The sequence below is a fragment of the Colossoma macropomum genome, unplaced genomic scaffold (genome assembly GCF_904425465.1).
Source record: "Colossoma macropomum unplaced genomic scaffold, Colossoma_macropomum, whole genome shotgun sequence".
In the NCBI taxonomy this organism is placed as follows: domain Eukaryota; kingdom Metazoa; phylum Chordata; class Actinopteri; order Characiformes; family Serrasalmidae; genus Colossoma; species Colossoma macropomum.
In genome coordinates, this window is record NW_023494795.1 from 33,790,028 (window position 1) to 33,816,588 (window position 26,561).

Consider the following 26,561-nt stretch of genomic DNA (forward strand, 5'->3'; position numbering starts at 1 on the left):
CCTAAGTGATACAAGATTGCATAATGACTCAAGCAATTGGTCATTTTGATATACACAATGTTCCTGAATTACAGGATAAGTGGTGAAGGGGTTGGAAGTTTGGTACATTCAATGCCTGCTTTTGTTTGTCATGGTTTCATAATTTTAATGGATGATAATCGTTTTCAGTGTTTGAGAAGGAATTGCGCCAGTTGAATTATAGTTTGCAAAAACATAAAAAAATCAATACTTTTAAAAGCAACGTGCACAGTTTTCTCGGTATGCTGCACAAGAAATTAGGGCACCAAATCAACAAGGCAGATTACACAGCCAGAAATATGCACAAAATATGTATCAATGCTGACAACAGAACACATGCAAAGCACATTGTGATTCTACAAAAAACACATGCAGAAATATTACAAAATTTTGTAAGACAAAACTACAACTTTTCTTGTTCAGCGTAAATCTACATTCATCTGTTGTAAACTCATCAAAAGAAATGATTTATTGGTTTACAATCACTGATTTCTACCTCAATATACACAAATGTTCTAAATAAAGAACTTATCAAAAGTATGTGGTTTGATAGCTTTGCTAGGTACATACATTTCATCACTGCAAAGCTGGATAGCACTCAAAACACACTGCACATTTTTTTAAAGGAACCATAAACCACCTTTAGCATTTCCTTGTCAGTTTTTTTTGTTGCTGAACACATGACTGAAGTCAGAAGTCAGATATGAAAATCATTCACCTTGTTTTGTGAAGCACAACAGACAGTGGAAAAGTGATGCATACTATATTGTTGTCCTTATTAACTACACTACAAAAACTAAGTACAAACCTGGAAATTTTATGTAAGATTAAATAATACCATCATAAGCTTTTGTAATTTATTCACATAATTTCAGTTAATATACCTTTCATATAACTGCTGACGTATTACTGACAAATTGACAATGCTAGGAAGGAAGAATAGTGCTTTTCTTTTGCTTAAATGCATCCTCATTTTCTGTCAGTACATGGACTCACTCTCATGCAAGCTGCCAAAAGGGAGGCTGAAAGTGCTACCAAGTCTTTTCGTAACTCCGCCTCCTCCTCCACTTCTCCAGCTCCAGTTCAGTAAAGAGGTAGCGCCTCTGTCATTATCCTTGCTGTGTCCCTTCTGCCTGGCAGACTGAGTCTCCCTGTCACTGCTGGGTGAAAGTGAGGCCGCCCTTCTCTCCATCTGAGCCAAAAATATGTGTTACACTGGGTAGGTCTTAAATTACAAATGTTAAATCTAGGGTTGACAGTAAGTAGGGCTGAAAGATTAATCATTTTTATATCAAAAGAGTGCAGTCTTCCAATCACAAGAGCTGCAATTTTATACACGTTTATAGATGAGTTGGACAAATCAGGTGCAACCAAACATTCATGTGCTGTGTGCACAGCAACACAATCACAGCTAACTGGCATGGCTAATTTATAGAAATAATTGCATTTTACATTTAAATGGCAGTCACAATATTGGTCAGAGAAATCACAAAATATTAGTATTGCCATTATATTGCTGCACATTTGTTATATTAATATATATTGCAATATATTGTAAGTGCATTATGAACCAAAAATGTGATATGGTTAAAAACTGGCCTGCAATATCTTGGCCAATTTACATTTTTGGATTATATCTGGCTCTACAATCAAAAGAGGAAATAAAATTTTTTTGACTCAATTCCTGGCTCTACCTTAACATTTGAAACCCATATTGATAATGTTGCCAAAAAAGCTTTCTTATATATAAAAGAAGTACAGCACAAGATCATTTCTCACACTGCAGGATGCTAAGAAGATGATCCATGTTTTTGTCTTTTCACGACTAGACTATTGTAATGCATTATTCACAGGATTACCTAAAACCACAACTGACAAACTTGTTTAGAATGCTGCAGTGTATTATCACATACAAAAAAGAGAGAACATATAACACCTGTTTTAGCAACTTAACTCTGATCGATGTTTCATTTAGAATTGATATTAAGATTCTTTTACTATTTTTGAAGTTCTTAATGGGTTAAGACTTCCATGCATTTTAGAATAGACTTTGTTCTAGATTGAGTCTTAAGATAACCAAGTGCTGCATTACTGAATGTTTCCAGAATGAAGCATAAAAAGACCGGCAAAGCAGCCTTCTGGTATTATGTACCAAAAATTTGGAACTCTACTTTTTGTATTCAGCCATCTACCCTTACTAATGTCAAAAAACAGCTGAAAACGTTTTTATTTAGTTTAGCATTTTACTAGTTGCTACATATTGTTCATTTTTTATTTAGAATCCCAATTAATAATTTTATTGTTGTTTTCATTTCTAATTTATTGCTCTCTTGATTTCTCTATTTCTTTTATATTTTATTTTATCATAAATGTTTGAATTTTTATTCTATCATATGCTGTATTGTGTATACTTTCATTTACACTTCCTTACTGTTTCATTTAAGCATACTGTGACTTTGAGCTGCATTTGTCTGTATGAAAAGAGCTTTATAAATAAAGACTATTATAATTATTACATAAATACCTACATTCATCAAAATATTGAGCGATAAAAGTGTTTTGCTGCCATCTCGTGACATCTACCATCTGTTCTCGTGCATGTGAAGACTGAGAAATCCAATAGAAATCGGAGTACGAGTATACATGGACTGAGAAATCTGATTACTGAGCTAAAATCCAGCTCTCTTTATCGGATGTTTTAATCAGATTTCTAGATCGGAGTATGGTGTTTGCATGACCACTTGAATAATCGGATAACTGCAGAAATCCGATTATGAACAGATTATTGAGTGCATGTATATTATGAGTGCAATGATTAACAAGACAAGCAATATATTATGCAGCAGATGTTAAGTTACAAACTTGTAAAATATGTAATCAATATTTATGACAAAATATTTCATGTGTGTGTACCTCGTGAGTTTGGAGGGTAATAACGTCAAGCTCCACTCCTCTCTCCGAGCAACTTTTCAGAGCGTGCACTACTTCTGCGTGTTCTGCCCACTTGCAGTCTGAACCATTCACAGCCACAATATAATCACCTTCACACAATCCTGCTTCCTGCAACACAAACAGTTCAACTTAATCCTATTAAAAAAACTGTCAGCTTAATTTAGAGTGATTTATTAATTTCTAATTATGTCCATTCTGAATGCATGTAAAAGGCACACTGTTAGGATAAATTGAGTGTACTTTTTTGTGTAATTTCACCCTACCTTACAGCAAATATCTGTGACCATCTCCTAAATTTTATAAGGGCTCATCATTTTGTTCCATTGGGATTCAAAGATTTCTGACACTATCTGTCTCTCCACTGCTGTTACCAAGTGGCTTGACTTTACTGATATGCAGTACTGTGCAAAAGTCAGAGACCACCCCAATATACTTGCATAAAGAAGTAAAATATAAAGGAAAATAAGTGAAAACACCAAGAGTTTCCAAAACTGCAGTTCAAAAAAATTAACATATACAGAGAAAATGGGACTCCTATCAACCATGCAAAATCTGGTAGACCACCAAAGCTGTCACCATTAGATAAACAGTACTTAAATCTTTCATTTTTAAAAGTTAGGAGAAAACCAAGCTCCATTCTTGCTTCAAATCTGAAGTTTGTCCTTCCTTCCATTGTGGGAAAATAACTCAACACTAGGTCTGAAAGGATGTGTAGCTGCCAAAAAGCCATTACTGAGAAAAGAAAACTGACAAAAAAGAAAAAAAAATTGCAAATCAAACAAAGAAGGTTCTGAGATTCTCAAAACAGAAGAGTGACAACCACAGAGCCCAGACCTCAACATCAGTGAATGTGTTTACAATTACTTGAACCGTGAGAAGCAGGAAACTGAATCAACTTCCGAAACTGAACTTTGGAGGTGTTTAAAAATATCCCTTCAGATTTCTTTGAAAAACTGAAAGTGTCCAAAAAATGGAAACTGCAATAAAGGCAAGTGGATAGCTCAATGCACTTGAAGGTGAGCATTAACTGGCAACTGTCTTACGTCAGCTAATAGATTTCTGCACAGGCTAGCAGTTTACTAGTGATGGGAGAAGAGGCAAGGCCAATTATGCCCTCTGGGGCTCCTGTTCATAGAAGGCTGCAAAAATACCAGGAACTTAGCTTATGATCTTCCAATGATAGAATGGTTGCGCCATTCTACAGTGTTTTTGCTTTTTTTTCTTTACTGTCTGTATATACGGCAAGCAAAACTGAGAAAGTGTTGCAACTTTGGGATGTTACAGTACCTAGAGGTAAAGGCCACAATGTAGCTAGCCAGCAATGTTAAAACAGCTCATGTCAGTGAACTTTCTGCTTAGACTATCAAGCAGATGTTTATTCACAGAAACCTTACACAACCAAAAAAAATACACTTCATATATGCTAACAGTGTACATGCATACAAAATAAAAATTACTTGAAATTAATAATGCACTAAACATGCATTTTGAGGAAAAACTTTAAATGGTAATTTTGCCAACATTCTAAAAGATTATCCAAGCTCTCTATGAAGAAAGGCATTTGTGGGCAGAGTCTAGACAGATTAATTGGTGGCTTCCAGCTTCTATTAATTTTTACCCACATTAATATTGTGTAATGAAGCTATTTCTTTTATAGTCCCTTCACTGTAAACAATTTGTAAACGGTAGACCTCCTTACTGCAGCACAACCCCCCGGCAACACACCGGCAACCAGAACCGGTGAATCACCTCGCAGAGTGAGACCAAGCCCTGTCTCTTCCTGAATCAGACACACACGGCGCCTCACCCATCGATTCCGAGCAGAGAATACAGAGAGAGGACCCTACATATATGAACACACACAAACACAGTCAACAAGCAACATGTACGTACAATCCACTGAGCAACACGACAACAACATCTAGTACTGGGCAACATACTGTCCATACCAGTACATGTTTGATAGATAATGACTATTATATCCATGTTATAATGCCTATAAAATAGTAATGTCCATGTTACTATGCAGTGTGTTTTTAGCTTTTTGATTCTATTTTGTGCACTGTACTCATGGCATTTGCTCTGTGCTTCAGGCTGCTTTGAAGAAACAGTTCAGAATCAAATAAAAGTAAAAACAAAATAAGTTTCCTCTCTGGAAATGTGTCTTAAAGCTGTACTAGTTGGTAATTCCTTCAAATATTTTGTTTTATACACAAATATATTCAAATATTCATTTAACAACATTCTATCAGAAATCAGTTCACATCAAACTGGCCACACTATACTAATCCATTACAGTCTTGATAATTAAAATGCACATGCTTCCTTGCATGCTTCCTATTTTTAACTGTTACATGATTCATCAGTTTCCATCTACAGGTCACTGGGACAAGCTAAACTCTGGGACAAGTCTCATCTCGATACATTTGCAATTGGAAACACAGCCATATTAAGCTTTCCACCATTCAGCATGGTAAACTGCATGGGGATCTTCCCTTTCCTAATTTTGAATTATATACCTTCACGCTATACTCACAATCAGTGTGGCTTAACCAAACACACAGATTTAATGGAATGCCATTGAAGAGTTACCTGTTGACTTAAATGAACTTTGCTGTTAGTCGTATTCCTATTAGACATTGTATGTAGAAGAAAAACTGACAGATCTGCTACTTAATGCCATCAGCACTCTCCTCTTTTCAATAACTACAATAACTTTTAATATCTTATGGGAAATGCTCCCTTTTGCTGCTGTAAATGAGTCCAAAACAATATCAAATTATCTATGGTGCAAAAGGCTTAAAAATTTTGTTAAGACATCAAAAATCAATATGGCGTACTCTGCACTTCTTTCTTTATGTATTTACATAGAAGATTTGCAATTCATGCTTACGGGGTTCCATGGAACTTAAATGTACCCACTTTATCCACTTTTTTATCCACTGCATGGTTTAAACCCTCCTAATAATCAGCTATCCAGATCTAGCTCAAACATCTACTCCTGTCTAGACATGGACTAAAGATATCAGTCCAGACATTTAACACCAGAATATTTCCTTTTTAAATGAAGTTTCAGACCCTTCTTTGCTTTCACAGGAGAAGAATGTGCTGTTAGCAGTTTTCACAGCTTCCAAAACATTCTTAGTAATACGCTGGAACCCTACATATGTTATGAATAGAAAAGTATCGGCCCTACCTTTACTTGACATTGTACATGTATTGATGTTATATCTAAAAATGTTAATAATTGTTAATAATAAAATGGTAATTTTGTATGTTCTGCTGAAGACATCTAATATTAAGACAAAAGTGTTGCCTGTATTACCAGTCGGTGAAAGACGTCCGTTATTCTAACCGAGCTGAAGTCAGGGGTTTGAATATCAGGCTTTTGATGAGTGTGAGCTGTAAGAGAGAGGTCAGAGGCCATGGGTGACTGTTAAAATTGCTGATATCAGACTTGCAGTCTGTAAAGCAGTACATGATTAATGAAATTGATATACTTATTTCTGCAGCAATATAAATGTTTAGATAATATAGACATGTAAACAGTAACATCATATTTATGTTTTCCATGAGACTGTTAATAGGGTGTAGTGCTTCCACAAGTAAATAATCGGTCACCATTATTTGAAGACTTGAAATACTTTTTTCCTGTCATAACTACAATAACACAATCCCACTGGTGAAAAAATATTTACTGGCGAAAAGTGAATATTTAAAATATCTCCTTACACTGAATCTCTGGAGCTTCTGCAATTTCACAAAAATCATCCTCTTGATCAATGCCTGAGTATTTTTCCAGTGAACGTGTGTGTGCATATGACAGAACTTCCTGTAAAATATCCATCTTGCGCAGTATCTTGCACACACCATGGAGACGTAGCGCCTCCTCGTGTCTTATGATAGCTTTACGCAAATGAGCTTTACCTAAACAGTACAGATACACATTTTAGTTAAACAAACAGTTCATACAATCACCAAACAAGGAAAGATGGATATGTATGGCTATGGTCCCAATTTTTTGGAACATGTTGCAGGCAATCCATTTCAGAATGACTGTGTATTTACAAAAACCAATGTAGTCTTTATTTAAACAGTGCTGTATTTTGCCTTTATAAAGTTGCATAAGGTGTAATTTAGTAATTTATAGGAATTTTGAGTATTTTTGCTGCTGATCGAAGTAATTTAATGAAAATGCCTCTGACAATATCACTTTTGCTGACTTGCAATATCAATCTCAATATTTATGCCTCTGAAATTGCTTAAAAGAGCCATAATCTGGATTTAACAGCCCTCATTAAATGTAAAAGACTTGTAACAAATGTGTCACTTTGGTGATGCACTGAATGTACTTATTCAAATATTTGCATCATTTCCATATGAATAAAATATACAAACCCAGTTTAAAAACTGGGACAGGTGTGAAATGTCATAGCAGTGAAGAGTACGGTCTGTTTGACCTGTACTAAATTAAAAACAGTACAAAATATTTTATGTTTTACCTTATGAATTGTGTTACGTCTTAACAGCACTTAATAAATGCTTGGTGACTGAAGACATAAACTTTCAGTTGCGTTTTTTGGCCTTGAACCTGAACATTTGACAATATAGCCTTAAATTGCCCAATCCCAATTTTTTGGAACATGTTGCAGGCAATCCATTTCAGAATGACTGTGTATTTACAAAAAACAATGTAGTTGACAAGATAAAACAATAAATATCTTGTCTTTGCAGTGCTTTCATTTGAATACAGATCAAATCACTGCTTTCTGTTTTTATTTACATTTCACATACTGTCCCAACTTTTTTGGTATCGGAAAATTGTATTAATGTAATATATTATACGTTGATGTGACACATGTGAATCAAGTAAATTCACTGCATTAATTTTAGGGACAGTGTGACTGAATTAGTACATTTTTGTCGACTATTTTTCTGAAATCATCATTTTATAGCATCTTTAATATTGACTTATGATTTAATTTGATTGAATGATATGATGTTACCTACGATTTATTTGATATGTGCACAATATGACAGACTCTGAACTGATACCTTTTGTTTAATAACCATTAAATAATTATTTTTATCATGACCTTCAACACGCTGTCTAACCATTAAGTTGCACATTTAACTTTACATGGAGTTAGTTAACAATGCTTTAACAAAAAGTACCTAGCTCAAATGTTGTTAAAACACCAGCATTGTAGACAATACAAGTGGCTGCTGGGCTGTTTCCACTTAACTTTTCCATTTCTTAACTCGTTTACCTGATACCTACTTTATGTGTTTTTGTAGCCACATTTATCATGGCTATCTATTAAATCTACTGTTAAATTGTAATAAAAATATTTTTACTTCAATATGGTTTCAGGGTGTACTCCAGACTTCTTCTTACATTATACATTATATATTCATACAGTGTGCACACACCATTGAAGTAGCATGCTTACCCAGCCTCAGTCTGTCCTCTGGCTCTTGTAGACACAGTCTGTCTGGAGGTCTGGTGTGGACCTGCACTAGGGCCTTCACTCCTGAACCATCATCCTCGTCCTTGTCAATCATATCTATGGAGCCACAAAATAGAAACATGTATATTAAATAATGGTAATGACAAGTCCCTTGTTGGGCCTGATCAAGTCAAGTCAAAGTTTATGTATACAGCACTTTTTACAACAAGCATTGTCACAAAGTAGCTTTACAGAAATATCCGGGTCCAAGCCCCCATGAGCAAGCCAGTGGCGACAGTAGCAAGGAAAAACTCCCTAAGACCAAGAGGAAGAAACCTTGAGATGTAAACAAGAATCAATAGGGGAGCCTATCCTTCTCTGGTTGAACAGCAAAACAATAACACAAGAGCAATATGATCACTGATACAAACTTTAAAATTAAGTTAAATTCCATTAGCCAGTAACACTGGCTTACATGGTATTAAAAACATTAGTAGACTTTAATAGTATAGTAGCTTTAGTGAAATGTTAATGTTATGATTTTATGTGTGTAGTGTTCAAAGCTGTGTTTGCTAGCCCTGTACTGGCTAGTGTATTGCTCAAAATGACCTAAAACAGTCAGTAAAAAAAAAAAAGGTTTTGGAGGATTTATTGGTAATGACAAAATGTATACATCATCCAATTATTTCATACATCGTCCAATTATTTATTTTAATTAAAAAATATATTGTTTTCAACAATTCTGTGTGTGTGTTATATAATTAACAGAAATTACTGAAACTGCTAAAAATGCTGGTAAACTCAGCCTCTGGTTTCTGTTATTAACCTCTTATTTTTATTAGTTTTTTGTAATATAATTTTTGTCATGCTAAAGGTTAAGTTTGGATACATGTTACATGCTTTTGTTTATTTTACTCATGATGCTGATTTGGTGAGGTCACTTGTTACTTTGTTAATTTATTACTAGGTTTCGTGTGCTTCTCTTTTTTGACCAGTTCAGAAAGAGCACTCACCTGTGCAGTCACACAGTGCAACAGCAGTGTAGTAGTGGGCCAAGGCTCTGAAATGCTGAGTTTTGACCTGAACCACAGAGACCCAGGAGAATGGAACGTAATCTTTCAGCAAAGGCACTGACATGGCCTGCAGCACCAGGGAATAGACATCTGAAACCTAAAAGTTACACACAACTGAATGCTATCAATGCTTAAAAAAGAATTACAACTCTGATTAAAGTTGATATATATATATATTTGTGTTTATTTTGTGAGTGTTTACCCGTGCTGCCTCCTGAGCTGCCTGCAGGTTTGACATGAGGTCGTCCTCTTCTATAGTAAGCGTTACTTTCTCACAAACACACTCCTGAACCTATAGAGCAGGGGTGTCATACTCAACCACTGAAAGGATCATATTGATAAATCTCAAGAAATCTATGGGCCAGCTGTGTTTCTATTTTTTTTTTACTTAACATTTTGCCATGACCCCAACTGGCCATTTATATTTAAAATATGTCAAAACTACAATGGCAAAAAACAGACACCGAATACTTCACAAATAATTCACCGAACAATTCAAAAATAATTCTAATGAAAAAAAAATGTTTTATATAAAACAATAGGCTACATTAGCTGCAGATAACTGTTAAACCTCTTTACATGTCGCAAATGTACAGTAGGTATTTTTTCTTTTTTTTTATTTGTGTTGGACAGGGGCTGAGAGCACATACTACACTGCAGATCCAGGTCAATTATCCTAGGCCCTGTCCCTCACATCATAAATTTCCATGAAAAGAATTAGCTAATTAAAAGATTAATGTTAATGTAAAATAAAAAAATTAATACAGCAAATTATCATTATATAGCAAGCAATTCCAAATTTCTGAACAGTGGTGTATGTTAAAAATGCACTGATTAATGAACAATGTCCCATAGTTAAAAATTACTTTGCATTATTTCGGCCAAAATAATTAACTTTTAATTGTTTACATGAACTTATTAATTCATCAAAAACCCACAGAGACACCCTTCTGGAGCTGTGACTGGTCAAGATGCTCACAGCACAAAACCGAGACCGAGATTATCTGTGTATTGTAGCCTTCTGCAATATCAGTACTGATTCACTACTAATCACTATATAGTACACCCCTAATACACAGGACATCTGCTTTAACTATTAAGACCATACAGTAACAATTTAGTGTCTAGGAATGCATTACTAAAATTTGAACATTAAAGCTTTAATTTAATTCAAGCAACACTGCGATGGACTGGCAACCTGTCCAGGGTGTTTCCTGTCTTCTGCCCAATGACCGCTGGGATAGGCTCCAGCTCCCACCATGACCCAGAAGGATTAATCTGTTCAGAAAATGTATGTGTGTGTGTATGTGTGTGTGTGTAATTCAAGCAACTGCATAGCACAATATTGAATTAAACTGCTCAATAAGAATTCTATATTACTTCAGATCAACTAGTTTTTTGATAATAAATGCCCTCAACAAGTTAATTTATTGGAGGATGTACTTAATAAGTCACACCATGCAATATTTCAACTTCCAAATTTAATCTTTCAGTCAGTTTTCAAAATAATTTTCGCAAAATGTAGGATTTCTGCAGTGTTCATACATTTCTAGCAAATCTATAAATTATTAAATTCAGAATGCAATATTTAATGCTAGACTAGGGGTTAAAATGCTTTCACAACTAAAATTCCATTTTGTAGGCCTTTTGCTCTGTATTTCAGGGAATAATCCCATTTACTTCAAACATTTACCAAATAAGGACTGTTCTGTCTGATTAACATAAAAAACAATTGCAGGAGTGATGACTTCTTCATAGTTTCATATTTTTTTGAAAATTAGGCATTTGACTAAAAAGCCCAGCAGAAAATTTGTTACAAAAATTTTCAGATTTCCAAATTAACCTTGCTAATGCTCCATAAAGTCTGCACAGTGAATTTTAAGAGGTAATAAGTTCTTGTATTTCTTGTTGATCTATTATACTATCCAAAAAGTATTCTATTTTATGGGTTTTGCTTGGCTTTCTTCATGGAAATCCATGATGTGACCCGATAGGCTATAGATGTGCTGGCATGAAATTACCCATGTGCATTTTTTTTTTGCTACAAAAACAAGCTTTAGATGAAACAGTACACATATGTGTAGTATATACACACAACACACATAGTATAAAACATGCTGCACAGCTACTTTATAAACGTTAACAATGATTAATATTACACATTAATTATTTTACAGAGTGTGATTCACCACCCCAATTCCAAAAAAGTTGGGACGCTGTGTAAAATGTAATTAAATGTAAATAAAAACAGAATGCAATGATTTGCAAATCTCATAGACTCATATTTTATTCACAATAGAACACAGAACACATATCAGATGTTGAAAGTGAGACATTTTAACATTTCATGAAAAATATTAACTCATTTAGAACTTGATGGCAGCAACACATCTCAAAAAAGTTGGGACAGGGCCGTGTCTACTATTGTGTAGCATCCCCTCTTCTTCTAACAACAGTCTGTAGTCTGAGGAGATCAATTGCTGGAGTTCTGGGAGAGGAATGTTGTCCCATTCTTGTCTGAGGTACGATTCTAGCTGCTCAACAGTCCTGGGTCTTCTTTGCTGGATTTTTTGTTTCATGATGCGCCAAATGTTTTCTATTAATAAAAGGTCTGGACTGCAGGCAGGTCAATACAGCACACAGACTCTTCTTCTGCGAAGCCATGCTTTTGTCATGGATGCAGTGTGTGGTTTAGCTTTGTCTTGCTGAAATAAGCAAGGCCTTCCCTGAAAGAGACATTGTCTGAATGGGAGCATATGTTACCAAAACCTGAATACTTTGTTCAGCATTAATGGTGCCTTTACAGATGTGCAAGACTCCCATGCCATGTGCACTAATGCTCCCCCATACCATCATGGATGCTGGCTTTTGAACTATGTGCTAATAACAAGCTGGGAGGTCTTTAGTCTGGAAGATGCAGTGTCCATTTTTTCCAAAAAGAATGTCAAATTTTGATTCATTGGACCACAGGACACCTTTCTACTTCCCCTCAGTCCATGTTAATGAGCTTTGGCCCAGAAAAGGTGGCAGCATTTCTGGATCCTGTTTATGTATGGTTTTTTCTTTGTATGATACAGCTTTAACTTGCATTTGTGGATTGCAGGGCAAACTGTGTTCACAGACAATGATTTCTGGAAGTGTTTCTGAGCCCATGCAGTGATTTCTAGTACAGAATCATGCCTGGTTTTAATGCAGTGCCATCTGAGGGCCCGAAGATCAAGCATCTAATATTGACTGTCGGCCTTGTCCCTTATGTACAGCGATTTCTCCAGATTCTCTGAATCTTTTGATGATATAATGTACTGTAGATGGTGGGAAATCCAAAGTCTTCACAATTTTACATTGAGGAACATTTTTCTGAAGTTGTTCCACATTCTTTAGATGCAGTTTTTCGCAGACTGGTGAACCTATGCCCATCTTTGCTTCTTAGAGACTCTGCCTCTCTTAAATGCTTTTTTTATACCCAATCATGTGAGTTACTTGGCAAATTGCTCCTCCAGCTGTTTTTTTATTAGTACCACTTACTTTTCCAGCCTTTTGTTGCCTCTGTCCCAACTTTTTTGAGATTCGTTGCTGCCATCAAGTTCTAAATGAGTGAATGTTTTTCATGAAATGGTAAAATGTCTCACTTTCAACATCTAATATGTGCTCTATGTTCTATTGTGGATAAAATATGAGTCTATGAGATTTGCAAATTGCATTCTGTTTTTATTTACATTTACATTTTACACAGTGTCCCAACTTTTTTGGAATTGGGTTGTACTATGTGATGGATTTGCAAACAATGCAAGTTTTACATATCTGAGGCACAATATACTCAAGATATTTAAATTAAATCCACATTTTGAAACATATGTTTTAGATGTATATAGACATTTTTTTTTACCTGAGCGACCATGAGGCGAACCAGCATGCTCAGTGCAGGGCTACTCATATCTAGGCTGGGAGCATGAGAGAAGTTCTCTTGCAAGTAGAGAAATGCACCTGTTGAACAAATATTCACGTGAAAAGTTCCACATACACAGCAAAAAAATCTACTGTTATTTTGCATTATATAAAATTCTGTCCACTAATGCATTAATATCTAAAATAATATTTCCCTCGTCACCCTGCCTCTGAATGTTAAAAGCCTTCACAGCCTTTAATTGTAAATATAGAGAATGTCTATGTTAACGGTAGTGATATTAGAACACGGTTATAAAATCAAAAGGTCTCTGAATCTGAGCAGTTTTATTGCACTGAGAGAAAACTGACAGAAAATAACATTTCACATGTTGAAGCAATTACATTTCAACCATTCATCACTCATTTTGATTTGCACACATACGCAACAGATTACAGTACCAGCTGCTCTCTGGAAAGCATCAATTGCGTTATGGATGCCAGGCAGCATGGAGCGATCTTGTCTTGCACCGATTTGTGTGTACAGCGCTCCAATGTTGAACAATAAACTTCCCTTTTCGAAAGCCAGCGCTCTCTGGCATGATGGCACACCGGTCAGGGAGTCATACCTAGCAGAAGAATAAGCCATGTTTCATGACTACACACATTTTCATAATACACACAGATGCAAATGAATACATGGTACAGTTGCACAGTGTGGATTAAATACTAGTATTTTCAGTATATTGTTAGATATTGTGATATGCCCTGCAAAAAAGCTTGAACTCATCAAGTTTGGAATTAGTGTTTTCGGTAATACAAAACCAAGTGTGTACAGTGAACTTCACATGTTTCAAAGTATATTTAAAAATAGTAGATTACTAGAAAGTAAAGGCTGTATAACATCAAGAATTAAGCTAAACTAAAATTAATATCCAGATTAATTTCAAAAGTGAAGATCAAAACTCGAAGCAAATAAGCTGACAAAAAATTAATGTAAAGAGATAATTACAGTATATTATTTATCATTTTATTCGTTTCTTGTTCACAGAATGATTGCAAACTTTTGAATGCAATGTAAATTAACAAAAATTGTTAATATAGCAAGTAATTCCAAACTTTTGAATGGTATTGTATTAAAAAATGCAATGAACAATGAACGCTGTGCCAAGGCCAAAGACTACTCGCTATTAGTTTGCCCAAAATAATTTACTTTTGATATTTACATGAATGTATTAATTCATCAAAATACTCACAGAAACCCTCTTCTGGAACTGTGACTAGTCATGATACTCACAGCAGACAGAATAAAAAATTATGATTGGTTACAGGGCTTACCTGCCTATTGAAGCCCTCTGCAATATTAGTACTGCAACAAAGGCCAATATTGTGACAAAATAATAAATATATAATATGTCCCTAATATGCAGGAAATCTGTTCTAACTATTATGAACATTTAATAATATATGTCCAGTGTCCAGGGGTTCATTACTGGAAATGTGAAAGCTAGAACAGTTGATAATAAATTATTCATAAACAATAAATAAAATGGAGTAAAGTTAAAACTCAGTGAGACGCAACTTATACATTATTTGTTGCAAAGTACTCAGATACACTTTCTAACTAGTGAATTCAACTTCATTAAGGTGCTCCTTTTATTGCTGACAGAAGTGTTCAATTGCGCATGCACACCTTTTAGAACTTCCATAGAAAAGCATTGGTAATAGAATGGGACACTCTGGAGCAACTTCACATGAGCTCAAGGTGCCATGGGCTGTGGAGCAGTCAAACTTTGGAACACCATCAAATATCTTTAGGATGAACTGGAGTGGTGTTTGTAATCCAGAACTATTCATCCAACATCTGACCTCACTAACGCAATCATATCCTCACAACAGTGTTCCAACATATGGTGTAAAGCCTTCCCATAACAGCAGAGCCTGTTACTGCAACAAAGGGGGGACAAATGCCCTTAACACCCTTGATTTCAGAAGGAACTTTCAATGAGCACGTGTCTATAAATTAGGGATGCATCAATAACATTTTTTCCAGACCAAGTAAGAGCATGTTTTTAAATACTTGCCCATACCGATACATACTGAGCGATCTACTTAGAATTAAGTAGATGTTAGCTGTAAATTAGTTGTTAAATAAGTGCAATGTACCCTAACAGTTAAATTATTAAACTGGTTTTAAATGACGTGCATTAGCTAGCCACATTACATTAATTAAAGTATGATTCATAGTTTCTGTTTTTGTCTCAACAACAGTCTCAGTAGCACAGTGACAGCAGGAAACACATTTGAGTCTAAGGCAACTGAGGAGCTCGCTTGCTGAGTTTAAAGTTTTGTTGGACTTTAATTTGTTGGTTGAGCTGTAGTTGAATGTCCTCTAAAGTCAGGCATACAGTGTGCCATTTTAGAAATCCTGCTCTTTGGTCACTCAAACTTTACGTGTGAATAGACCATCATGTGTGGGCAAAGCCTATGATCTATATGCTCACACTGTAAAGAAAAGCTTGTTCAGATTGACTTGCGTGAAACATAGCCCCTGCAGAGAACAATGTCTAAGGCAAATTATCAATAAAGCTGTTTCATTCAAAACAACATGGTACACATATGAGTACCGAGCAGAAACACTGAGAGGTTTGTTAACTTGTCCCACACTGTGCACTGAAACTAAAACCAGGCAGTGATATACATGGGTTGGATGATACTGTCTCTGTATAGCCTATTTTGCAAAGTATTCACTCACCCATCCAAATCATTGAATTCAGGTGTTCCAATCACTTCCATGGCCACAGGTGCACAAAACCAAGCACCTAGGCATGCAGACTGCTTCTACAAACATTTGTGAAAGAATGGGTCGCTCTCAGGAGCTCAGTGAATTCCAGCGTGGTACCGTGATAGGATGCCACCTGTGCAACAAGTCCAGTCGTGAAATTTCCTCGCTACTAAATATTCCACAGTCAACTGTTAGTGGTATTATAACAAAGTGAAAGTGATTGGGAATGACAGCAACTCAGTCACAAAGTGGTCGGCCACGTAAAATGACAGAGCGAGGTCAGCAGATGCTGAGGCGCATAGTGCGCAAAGGTCACCAACTTTCTGCAGAGTCAATCGCTACAGGCCTCCAAAGTTCATGTGGCCTTCAGATTACCTCAAGAACAGTGCGTAGAGAGCTTCATGGAATGGGTTTCCATGGCCGAGCAGCTGCATACAAGCCTTTCATCACCAAGTGCAATGCAAAGCATCGAATGCAGTGGTGTAAAGCGCCGCCACTGGACTCTAGAGCAGCGGAGACGTGTTCTCTGGAGTGACGAATCACGCTTCTCCATCTGGAAATCCGATGGACGAGTCTGGGTTTGGCAGTTGCCAGGAGAAGGGTACTTGTCTGACTGCATTGTGCCAAGTGTAAAGTTTGGTGGGGGGGAGATTATGGTGCGGGGTTGTTTTTCAGGAGTTGGGCTCGGCCCCTTAGTTCCAGTGAAAGGAACTCTTAATGCTTCAGCAGACCAAGAGATTTTGGACAATTTCATGCTCCCAACTTTGTGGGAACAGTTTGGGGATGGCCCCTTCCTGTTCCGCACCAGTGCACAAAGCAAGGTCCATAAAGACATGGATGAGCGAGTTTGGTGTGGAAGAACTTGACTGGCCTGCACAGAGTCCTGACCTCAACCCGATAGAACACCTTTGGGATGAATTAGAGTGGAGACTGCAAGCCAGACCTTCTCGTCCAACATCAGTGTCTGACCTTCCAAATGCGCTTCTGGAAGAATGGTCAAAAATTCCCATAAACACACTCCTAAACCTTGTGGAAAGCCTTCCCAGAAGGGTTGAAGCTGTTATAACTGCAAAGGATGGGCCAACATCATATTAATCCCTTTGGATTAAGAATGGGATGTCACTCAAGTTCATATGCATGTGAAGGCAGATGAGCGAATACTTTTGGCAATATAGTGTATATTTCTAATCACTATATTAAAGTTTATAAAGACTAAAGATGGCATATACAGACTTTGGTAGCAAATGTTACAATTTTTTGTTTCAATTTTGCTAGCCTAAGTTGTCTCCACCTGTCTTGAGGATGTGGGTTGTGATTGTGTTTGTGTGTGTTTAAAAACAGGCTAAAAACGCACAATGTCTGTCTGGCGGAAATATGCCAAGGCGGAACGTTTAAAGTGACCAGCGACTTTGTATCCACGGCGTCAGCAACACTTCACTGTGCATGCAGACCCTCGTTCACTGCCAGCTTAAGTTTTTTGTTCCTTCAGGGTTCATACACTTTTTAAACAGTGATTCCATGACTTTTCCATGACATAAAATATAATTTCCATGCCAAACATTTAGCCTAGTGCTGGGCAATATATCATTTATATACCATGATACTAACATACAATTTCCTGTTTTAGTGATATTTTTCATGATATATTTGATAAATAAGGACAATTTACTCTTGTGCACGTTACTCATAGCCTGCAGTCCTTGATGGTTTACATTTAACTCATTTGCTTAAATTCCATGAAAATAAGGAAACATAGGAAGCATGAGTTTATTAACTTTATTAATGTTAAGCTTTAACATCACCTGATAACATAATGCTGTGATATGTTTGAAAATGCCATAATATTAAATTTTATCAGTAACTGCCGAGCAATAATTTAACATATAGACAGCTATTCAGAGAGGAAAAAAGACATACATTATTTAAATGTTACTTAAATATTTAATTACTATCAGCTAGTAGGTCAAATGCAGTTATAACAGAATGAATGTGAGTAAAATTAAAATCTAACCCATGTATAGATATCTGCACCAAGTTTAACAATCTGAGCTCAGGGAACAGATCTGACATTTTGCTTAGTAGATTAATGTTTCATAATTCCAGAGCCTATATATTTTGATTTGACTCCTCAGTCATTCTCATGTGCAAACACATTCATCGTTTTGTTTGGAAGGAGGGGTTTAGCATATATAGACATAACACATAACATAGACGTGTTGCGTATGCACACATGGTTAGGTGGACATATTTATTTAGTGAGTGAAATGAGTTATCTAACTGAAGTTTAATTTGGGAGGGATTCGTTTTGCATGGTGTAGGGAGGTAATGTATTTATTAGGCTACCGAAGTTTCTAGGTGATTTTAGTCCCGTCCAAATCCAGAATGTCTGCAATGCCTTTATGCACGCTTTTTACTGCATTTAGGAGAGGGATGTAACAAAGGTCAGTTCACAACTTTGAGTACCCAGAGTACAACAAAGGCTGTATCAATGTAAGATGCAGTTAGGTTTTACAGTGTTGTGACTGTGTGTGGTTTTGGGTACGACTTTGAGAAATCAGTTTGTGAGGCTGCTTAAACTGTGAGACAAGCAACCAAAATTTCAGACATGTCAGAAATCCATCCGATCGTCCGACAGCTCAATCAGAGTGGGCAGTTTGTAATAGCAGTTTGTAATAGCATACCTCGATGACATTCTAGTCTACTCCCCTACCTTTGAGTCCCATGTCCAACATGTCAGAGCAGTACTAGAACGACTGTTAGAGAACAATTTGTTCCTCAAGGGAGAAAAATGTGAATTCCACCTACAGTCAGTGTCCTTCCTGGGGTACATCATCAGCCCTCAGGGTGTCATTATGGATGACCACAAGGTAGAGGCAGTTTTTCAATGGCCCACGCCCAAGTCCGTGAAAGAAGTACAGAGATTTTTGGGGTTTGCTAATTTTTATCGCAGATTTATTAGGAACTTTAGCAGCAATGCAGCTCCACTCGCCTCACTGCTTAAAGGAAGTCCTAAAAAGATCACACGGACTGAAAGGGCCGAGAGAGCCTTCCGAGATCTCAAGGAAGCTTTTCCTATGGCACCCATTCTGAAGCATCCCGACCCCACACAACCTTTCATAGTAGAGGTGGATGCTTCAGAAACAGGAGTTGGAGCTGTATTATCTCAGCGGAATGGATCTCCTCTCAAATTGCACCCTGTAGCATTTTTTATAAGCTATCACCTACAGAAAGGAACTATGGAATTGGTGACTGAGAACTACTGGCAGTAAAGCTAGCACTGGAGGAATGGCGCCATTGGTTGGAAGGTGCCAATCATCCTTTCACCGTTCTGACAGACCATAAGAATTTGGAATATCTTCGCACAGCCAAAAGACTCAATGCACGCCAAGCTCGATGGTCGCTTTTTTTCTCGCGTTTCAGGTTCAGTATCACCTATCGGCCGGGCTCTCGTAACACCAAGGCTGATGCGCTGTCAAGGGTGCATCAAGAAATAGCAACCTCACAACTGGAAACACCAGAACGCATCCTCCTCCTGAGATAAATGTCTCCTCTATTTGATGGCAGATCGATGAGGAAATTGAAGCAGCTTTACCCCACATCCAAGTACCCATCCAATGTCCCCCAGGTAAACTATATGTACCAGAACCTTTTAGAACCTCACTGATCACATGGGCTCATTCATCGATAACCTCCGAACACCCTGGGGAGACTCGAACTTACAAGCTACTGGCCAATAGATATTGGTGGGAGTCAATGACCCAGGATATTCATTCCTTTGTATCTTCCTGTTCCACGTGTTCACAGTGCAAAACACCTAAAGCATTACCAGCCGGCAAATTAATGCCCTTGCCCATACCCAACCGACCCTGGTCTCATATCACTGTGGATTTTGTCACAGATTTACCTGAGTCACAAGGATTCATGTCAGTTCTGACAGTTATAGACTGATTCTCTAGGGCAGTTCGTTTTATACCCTTTGCCACTATTCCCAGTGCCTTTCATACTGCAGAGACATTGTTTCATTATGTATTTCAAATTTTCGGTATTCCGGAGGATATCGTTTCAGACAGGGGACCTCAATTCACCTTCCAGGTATGGGCCGCCTTTTTGAGCACATAGGCGTATCCATCCATCATCTGGATATCATCCGCAATCTAATGGGCAATGTGAGAGGGCAAATCAGGAACTGGTTAAGTTTTTGAGACTTTTCTGCCATGATAATCCCTCTGATTGGTCTGAAATAGCACTGACAAAACAAATTCATTGACTAGCTCTGCTACCGGACTGACTCCTTTCCATTGTATTTTAGGTTACCAACCACCCCTAACACCCTGGACTGGATCACAAACGGACGTTCCGGCAGTGGACAACTGGATGACGCGTAGTGAACGAGTATGGGAGGAGACTCACCAGCACATTGAGACGATACTCCAACGGCAGAAGGAACAGGCCGACAGACACAGAGGACAAACCCCTGTCTTTCATCCTGGTGACAGAGTGTGGTTGGCCACGAAGGACTTTCGCTCTTCCAAGGGGAGTTGCCGTAAGCTTCAGCCCAAATACATTGGGCCATTCAAGATAATTAAACGTATCAATGATGTGACTTGTAGGTTGGACTTACCCCCATGTTTTAAAGTGTTAGCCAAAGACGTGTTGGACCCAGGCCTCATCGCTGACTTTCATAGTCAGCACCCTGAAAAGCCAGATCCTCGTCCCAGAGGCCATCCACGTAGGAGACTCACCAGTTCACGACCTGCCCGTCTGACAAATCCTCGCGAAGAGAATTCGCCTATCCAGCGCCTCGGCAGCTCTGATTCAGCCCCAGTTCAAGGATCTGGTGGTGAGAGTGGTTGTCGTCCTGGTTGTCCTTGTGCCAAGGCCCACCTGGACTCTTTGTACTGTCACACCTACGGCATGCTCTCATGAAACGGACTCCATCTCCCAGAATCTCATGGGAGCTCATGTGACTCGGCCATTGAACGCGGACTCGGATTCCTACAGAGACTCCATTGCCCATAGTGCAGTGGGGGCTCACATGACCAGTGATTCTCGCAAACGCTCCTATTAGCGCTCACAATCACCGGAATACTAACTGCTTTCACCTGTGTGTATTTTCATGAGACAGGGAACTAGCAGTATATAAGCCCAGGCTTTAGTTAGGTTCGTTGCGAGGTACTGTTTCCCTGAGACTTACTGAGCATTTATATTCTGATTGTCTGACTTCCGTGTTTTTGACCACTGCTTTGTTTCTCCCGTTTTTGTATTTTGCTTCATCCCTCTGGTACTTTTGCCTTTACTGATTGATCTGTGTTTTTTTTACTTTTTGCCTGTTTCATGACGGCGACTTTGCTCTGCACTTTTTGTTCTGTTTGCTGTTGGTTACTAAACTGTCATCAACTTTCCATCCGCAAGCGTCTGGTTTCTGTTGAACTGTCACACGGAGCTTGTTTGGGCAATTAAACAGGTATTGTTTCCCCTATTACCCTGCATGGCAAACGACAGCCAATTAAGCTAAAATTCAGGCTTAAAAACAAGCTAAATTCACCAGTGTATGCCTGGCTTTACAATGGGTCAAGTATAAACCCAGCTTTACACTGAAGAAGCTAGTCACGCAGGTCTTGGTGTGGGAAGCAGCTGCAGGGTGTTTCTCCTCTTAGGTTTATCTTATTAATCCGTCTTCTCCAGCGTTTGAACGTCAAAACATCTTCAACAACTCACACGTCCTAAATGTTACACCTTAGCTATCCGAGATTCATAGTAAGAATATGTCAGTAAAACTAGTCCAAAGTGCAGATACATTAGTCTTGGGTCTCTGTGCTTTTTGCAATCTAGACTCTTCAGTGCTTCAAATGTGATAAGATGACAAACAGCTTAGGGGAGAGGTTCAAGAAATTCCATGATTTTTTCAGCACATAATTTTCCATGACCAAATTTCTATATTCCATGACTTTTCCAGGATTTTCATGACTGTACAAAACCTGTAGTGCAGCAGCACACACTAAGTTTACGTCACATGGTATCAGGTGGTATGGGATGTTGATTTGGCTATGTAGAGTGTCAGTAAACAGAATGTTTACTGAATGCCAACACACAAAACAAGAAAACATGAAAGTTTGTACTTATGACCATGTCATTTTATTGCATAGCCTTTTATTACCACAGCATTAGTAATCTATGCATATTGAATTATAACTTTTATTTTAGGGGTCCTATCTACATGAAAACGTAAAGCATTATAATGTGTCGATACATACCAAAATCTAAGTAGTATAAATAATAATTTACTTCCAATGAATTACATTTTTGTATGGGTATTTGTGTAGTTCTCTATTAACCAATATTCAAATATGTTACTACTGAGCTTGGAACGGTGAGAAAAGTGCTTGATCATGAGTGTGCATGTGGTGCATTCTCTTACCAGTGGAAGTGAACTCCCAGTGTTTTGTGTGGAGCAAAGAAGCGCTGGTCCAGAAAGTAGAGCTGGTTGTAGTACTCCATGAGCAGCTTGAGCCCTGCGCCATTACGGCTAGGGGTCCGCATGGCCTGAGTTGAGTACACAACATATGTATACACTTGAATTAGTCTCTGGCTGATTACAAACTTTACCAACCAAAGTAGCGGTTAATAAATTGAATAATAAATTCTCAAAACAATCAAAGTACTGCTCAGTAAAGTGCAAAATATTTTGGTTGATTTTAAATCAAATCAATCAAACAAACTGCCAAGAATTTTGAGCAGAGTGAGTGCAAGTGAATTGATGCCTGTGTGTCAGATACTTGTCTGAGATCCATAAACTCTTTGATCTCTGCCATATAGAGAGAAGCATCTTCACCATAATGTTCACTGATGAAGTCCTGAAAGAAACAAAAGTCTGTCTATATTTAATTGAAAATCTGTTGTCTACACATTATGGCATAGTATACAAACCCATTGACATTACTGTTACATGGACAGCCATAACTACACTGTGCATCAAAAAAAAAAATTAACATGACAAATTTGGCCTACACAACACACATGATAATCAGACTGTATATTAAAATCAACCTGAAATCAAAATTGATTGTTTTTATTTTGTTACTTCATGTCCCTGGTCATATTAAGCATGAATTATCATGTCATACCCTTTAAAAGAAAAATCTTTGTCCAAAGTGTAGTGACTTTTGCCCACATTTAATATGTCTTGTGAGTTTTAATTACATTTATGCATCAGTAGGGAGAGGTAGAGCATGCACAATGATAATATTGACCAATAAAATCATGATTTTCCTCCCCTCCTTTTCCCCCTACCTATCATCAAGAAAACCCCCCAGCTAGCTCAGAGATCCTCCCTAAACCCATGTTTCACTTGTAAATACGGAGAAGGAAAGAAGAAGGAAAATACATTGTGGTTTCCATTGTGATAATTCACATCCACTTTAAGTATCTATCCATGAACCACAGCTTATGAGTAATTATCTTACCTGAAGGGGAATAGTCATGTCAATTTCCTTAGTCTCCTTTAGTCCAAGTGGGATCATAGGAACATTTACTTTCTCACTTTTAGAAAGAGAAAGAAAACATGTATTATTATGCCTATTATACCAATACACAAATTGCTCAAAAATATCTTTACTGTATGCAACTGACTTCACTGGATCATCATGATTCATTTGGCAACATAAGCAATTTGTATTTACCTATCAGTCTGGTAAACCTCCATACTGCTATTCAGCTCCTCCAGTTCTTCTTTGAGTAGCTGCAGGTTTGAGTTTACAAAGCTCAACTCCAACGACACCGTCTCTTTAACCTTCTGATTAGTTGTAGCCCTGAGATACACACATGCACACAATCATGTGACTATGACACACCTACTTTTCATACAAACAACCAAAAACAAAGTGAAATATAGCCGCGAGCAGCAATGAGCGGGTTCAAGCATGCAACAGCAGTACGGGCCCTTCTGCAGGTTTAGCCCATTAGGCCTAAAAAGGCCTCAAGCTTTTGGTTTAGCCCATTAGGCCTAAAAAGGCCTCAAGCTTTTGGTTTAGCCCATTAGGCCTAAAAAGGCCTCAAGCCTTTTATTATATTAGGCCTAGAGAGGCCTCAAGCCTTTGTATAATAAGTCTTTCTATAGTGAAATCTTTGAATGAATAAGCCAAAATAAAAGATAAGCAGTGCAATTTTTGACATAACATGTAATTGGAAAGTTGTTCATGTTAGTGAACTGAGTCACATGGCACCGATGTTTATATGTTGACCTTGTAATAACATTGTAATAGCGTTTTAATTGATTTTAAGTGTTTTTGAGTGCTAAAGCGCACCCTAAAGGCTAATCTGGACCAAACTTGGCATACTCCATTAGACTCTCAATTTGTATAAATACTCAAAGTTTTGGACATGATCTGACCAAAGACTGATGAGTTATAGCTAATCAAGCTAACAATGCCATGTGTGCAGGAATTAATTGATTGATCCACAAAACAATGAGTAGAAAAGTCAAGATGTTTTTGATAATTATTTACCTACAGATGCCAAAGAATTGTTCTAGACCAATTTCGAAAAGATTGGATCAAAATCCAGAGACTAGTTCGAAAAGTATGGTTTTCAAACAGTTATCGATTACAAAAAAACTATGCACTTTTGTAATAAACATGTATTTGCAAAATTGTTTGTCACACTGTAATACAATAGGCTTTTGGTGAAAATTGTAATAATATTGTAATAACATGTAATAATATGTAAATTTTTGAAATAGCGCCCAACAGTGGTCAAATCTTTTGAAACTCGACTGGTTGTTAGAAAGTGGCTACATATAGACACCATTCAAGTTTCGTCATGATTGGTCAATGTTCAGATTGTCAAAAGGCCTGCTGAATGCTTACTGGTCGATGGCGACCACAAATTTCGATGTATCCAAATGTCCTTAAATCCCCACTTGTAGACTGGCCAAAAGATGCTGCATGCAAAGTTTGAGCTTGATAGGTTGTACAGCTGCAGAGAAAATGCCTTGTTTTTGTTGCTCCACCCCCTAATTACTTACGCGCACAAACATCGAATGGCTACCTCCAAATGGGCTACTAACATGGCCTGTGAAGTTCAAGCATGCAACAGCAGTATGGGCCCTCCTGCAGGTTTAGCCCATTAGGCCTAAAAAGGCCTCAAGCTTTTGGTTTAGCCCATTAGGCCTAAAAGGCCTCAAGCTGTGGGTCTTATTCATAGGCAGAGTGAACAGAACTGATAGGAAGTCAGTTCATCAAAAGGCCTTCGGTTGCCATAAACAAGAAGCAGTGGTGTTTTAAACACATTATAGGTTTGCATTCATATGTACAGATCTACACTGCTTTGTAGAACATCCAAGAAGTTGCACTTGCACAGTGGATTGGTTCTGTATTTAAGCCATTGATCTGATGTAGGCCATAATGAGGCCCAATGCACTCATAAGAGGCCCTATTGGTGTGAGGAGCTCAGTGAAAGTGGGTCTGAATTAGTGAAAAGGCCACATTATGGTATCATTCTTGATCAGGGACCATATCCAGAGACGTTCACTAAGTTTTGGTCAGAATGACCTGTTCACCTTTGTATAATAAGCCTTTGTATAGTGAAATCTTTGAATGAATAAGCCAAAATAAAAGACAAGCAGTGCAATTTTTGACATAACATGTAATTAGAAAGTTGTTCATGTTAGTGAACTGAGTCACACGGCACCAATTGTTTATATGTCGACCTTGTAATAACATTGTAATAGCATTTTAATTGATTTTTCAGTGTTTTGGAGTGCTAAAGCGCCCCCTAAAGGCCAATCTGAACCAAAATTGGCATACATCATTGAAGTCTAAATATGTAAATATCCTTAAAGCTTGGAGATGATCTGACCAATGACTGTTGAATTATAGCAAATCAAGCTAAGAATGCCATGTTTGCAGTAATTAATTGATTGATCCTCAATACATTGAGTGGAACAGTCAAAATATTTTTGATAATTATTGAGGATCAGTGTCTTCTGAATCTTATGGTACTAATTTGATGAAAATTGGCAAAAAATCCAGAGACTAGTTCGCAAGAATAGGTTTTTCACATTTTGCAAATTAGCTCAAAAACTAAGGGGGTGGGGCTAAAAGTGACTAGGGTGCACTTGTTCAGTAAGTTCCAAAGAATCAGCAGAAAAAAGAACTCTGAATCTCACTCTGATCAAAAGTTACAGGCAAAAATATGAGTCAAGTTAAAAAAGATGAAAAGTTGAAGTTGAGTTGAGTTACAGAATTTTATATGAATTCTGAATTATTTTGAATTTATCCAGAAGAGTTCATTTGCATATGGCAGCCATGTTGTTTAGAAAAGTCAAAATGTTTTTGATAATTATTGACCTTCAGGCTCTTCTGAATTTTTTGACACCAATTACATGGGGATCAGGCAAAAATT

At 37.4% G+C, this 26,561-nt stretch overlaps 1 protein-coding gene across 1 annotated transcript in view; it reads right to left on the reverse strand.

Annotated features, from left to right (window-relative positions):
* Positions 1-519: 519 nt before the first annotated feature.
* Positions 520-26,561, reverse strand: part of rhpn1 (rhophilin, Rho GTPase binding protein 1) — a 43,590-nt gene continuing 17,548 nt past the window's right edge. Inside the window, exons 3-16 of the mRNA XM_036582258.1 lie at positions 23,840-23,968; positions 23,624-23,699; positions 22,937-23,014; positions 22,579-22,703; positions 13,838-14,004; positions 13,380-13,477; positions 9,696-9,785; positions 9,434-9,590; positions 8,424-8,537; positions 6,703-6,897; positions 6,296-6,372; positions 4,670-4,813; positions 2,932-3,078; positions 520-1,210 (exon numbers count right to left, since the gene is read on the reverse strand). Coding sequence (XP_036438151.1) covers positions 998-1,210; positions 2,932-3,078; positions 4,670-4,813; positions 6,296-6,372; positions 6,703-6,897; positions 8,424-8,537; positions 9,434-9,590; positions 9,696-9,785; positions 13,380-13,477; positions 13,838-14,004; positions 22,579-22,703; positions 22,937-23,014; positions 23,624-23,699; positions 23,840-23,968 — 1,810 coding nt within the window. The 3' untranslated portion in view covers positions 520-997. The remainder of the gene's footprint in view (positions 1,211-2,931; positions 3,079-4,669; positions 4,814-6,295; positions 6,373-6,702; positions 6,898-8,423; positions 8,538-9,433; positions 9,591-9,695; positions 9,786-13,379; positions 13,478-13,837; positions 14,005-22,578; positions 22,704-22,936; positions 23,015-23,623; positions 23,700-23,839; positions 23,969-26,561) is intronic.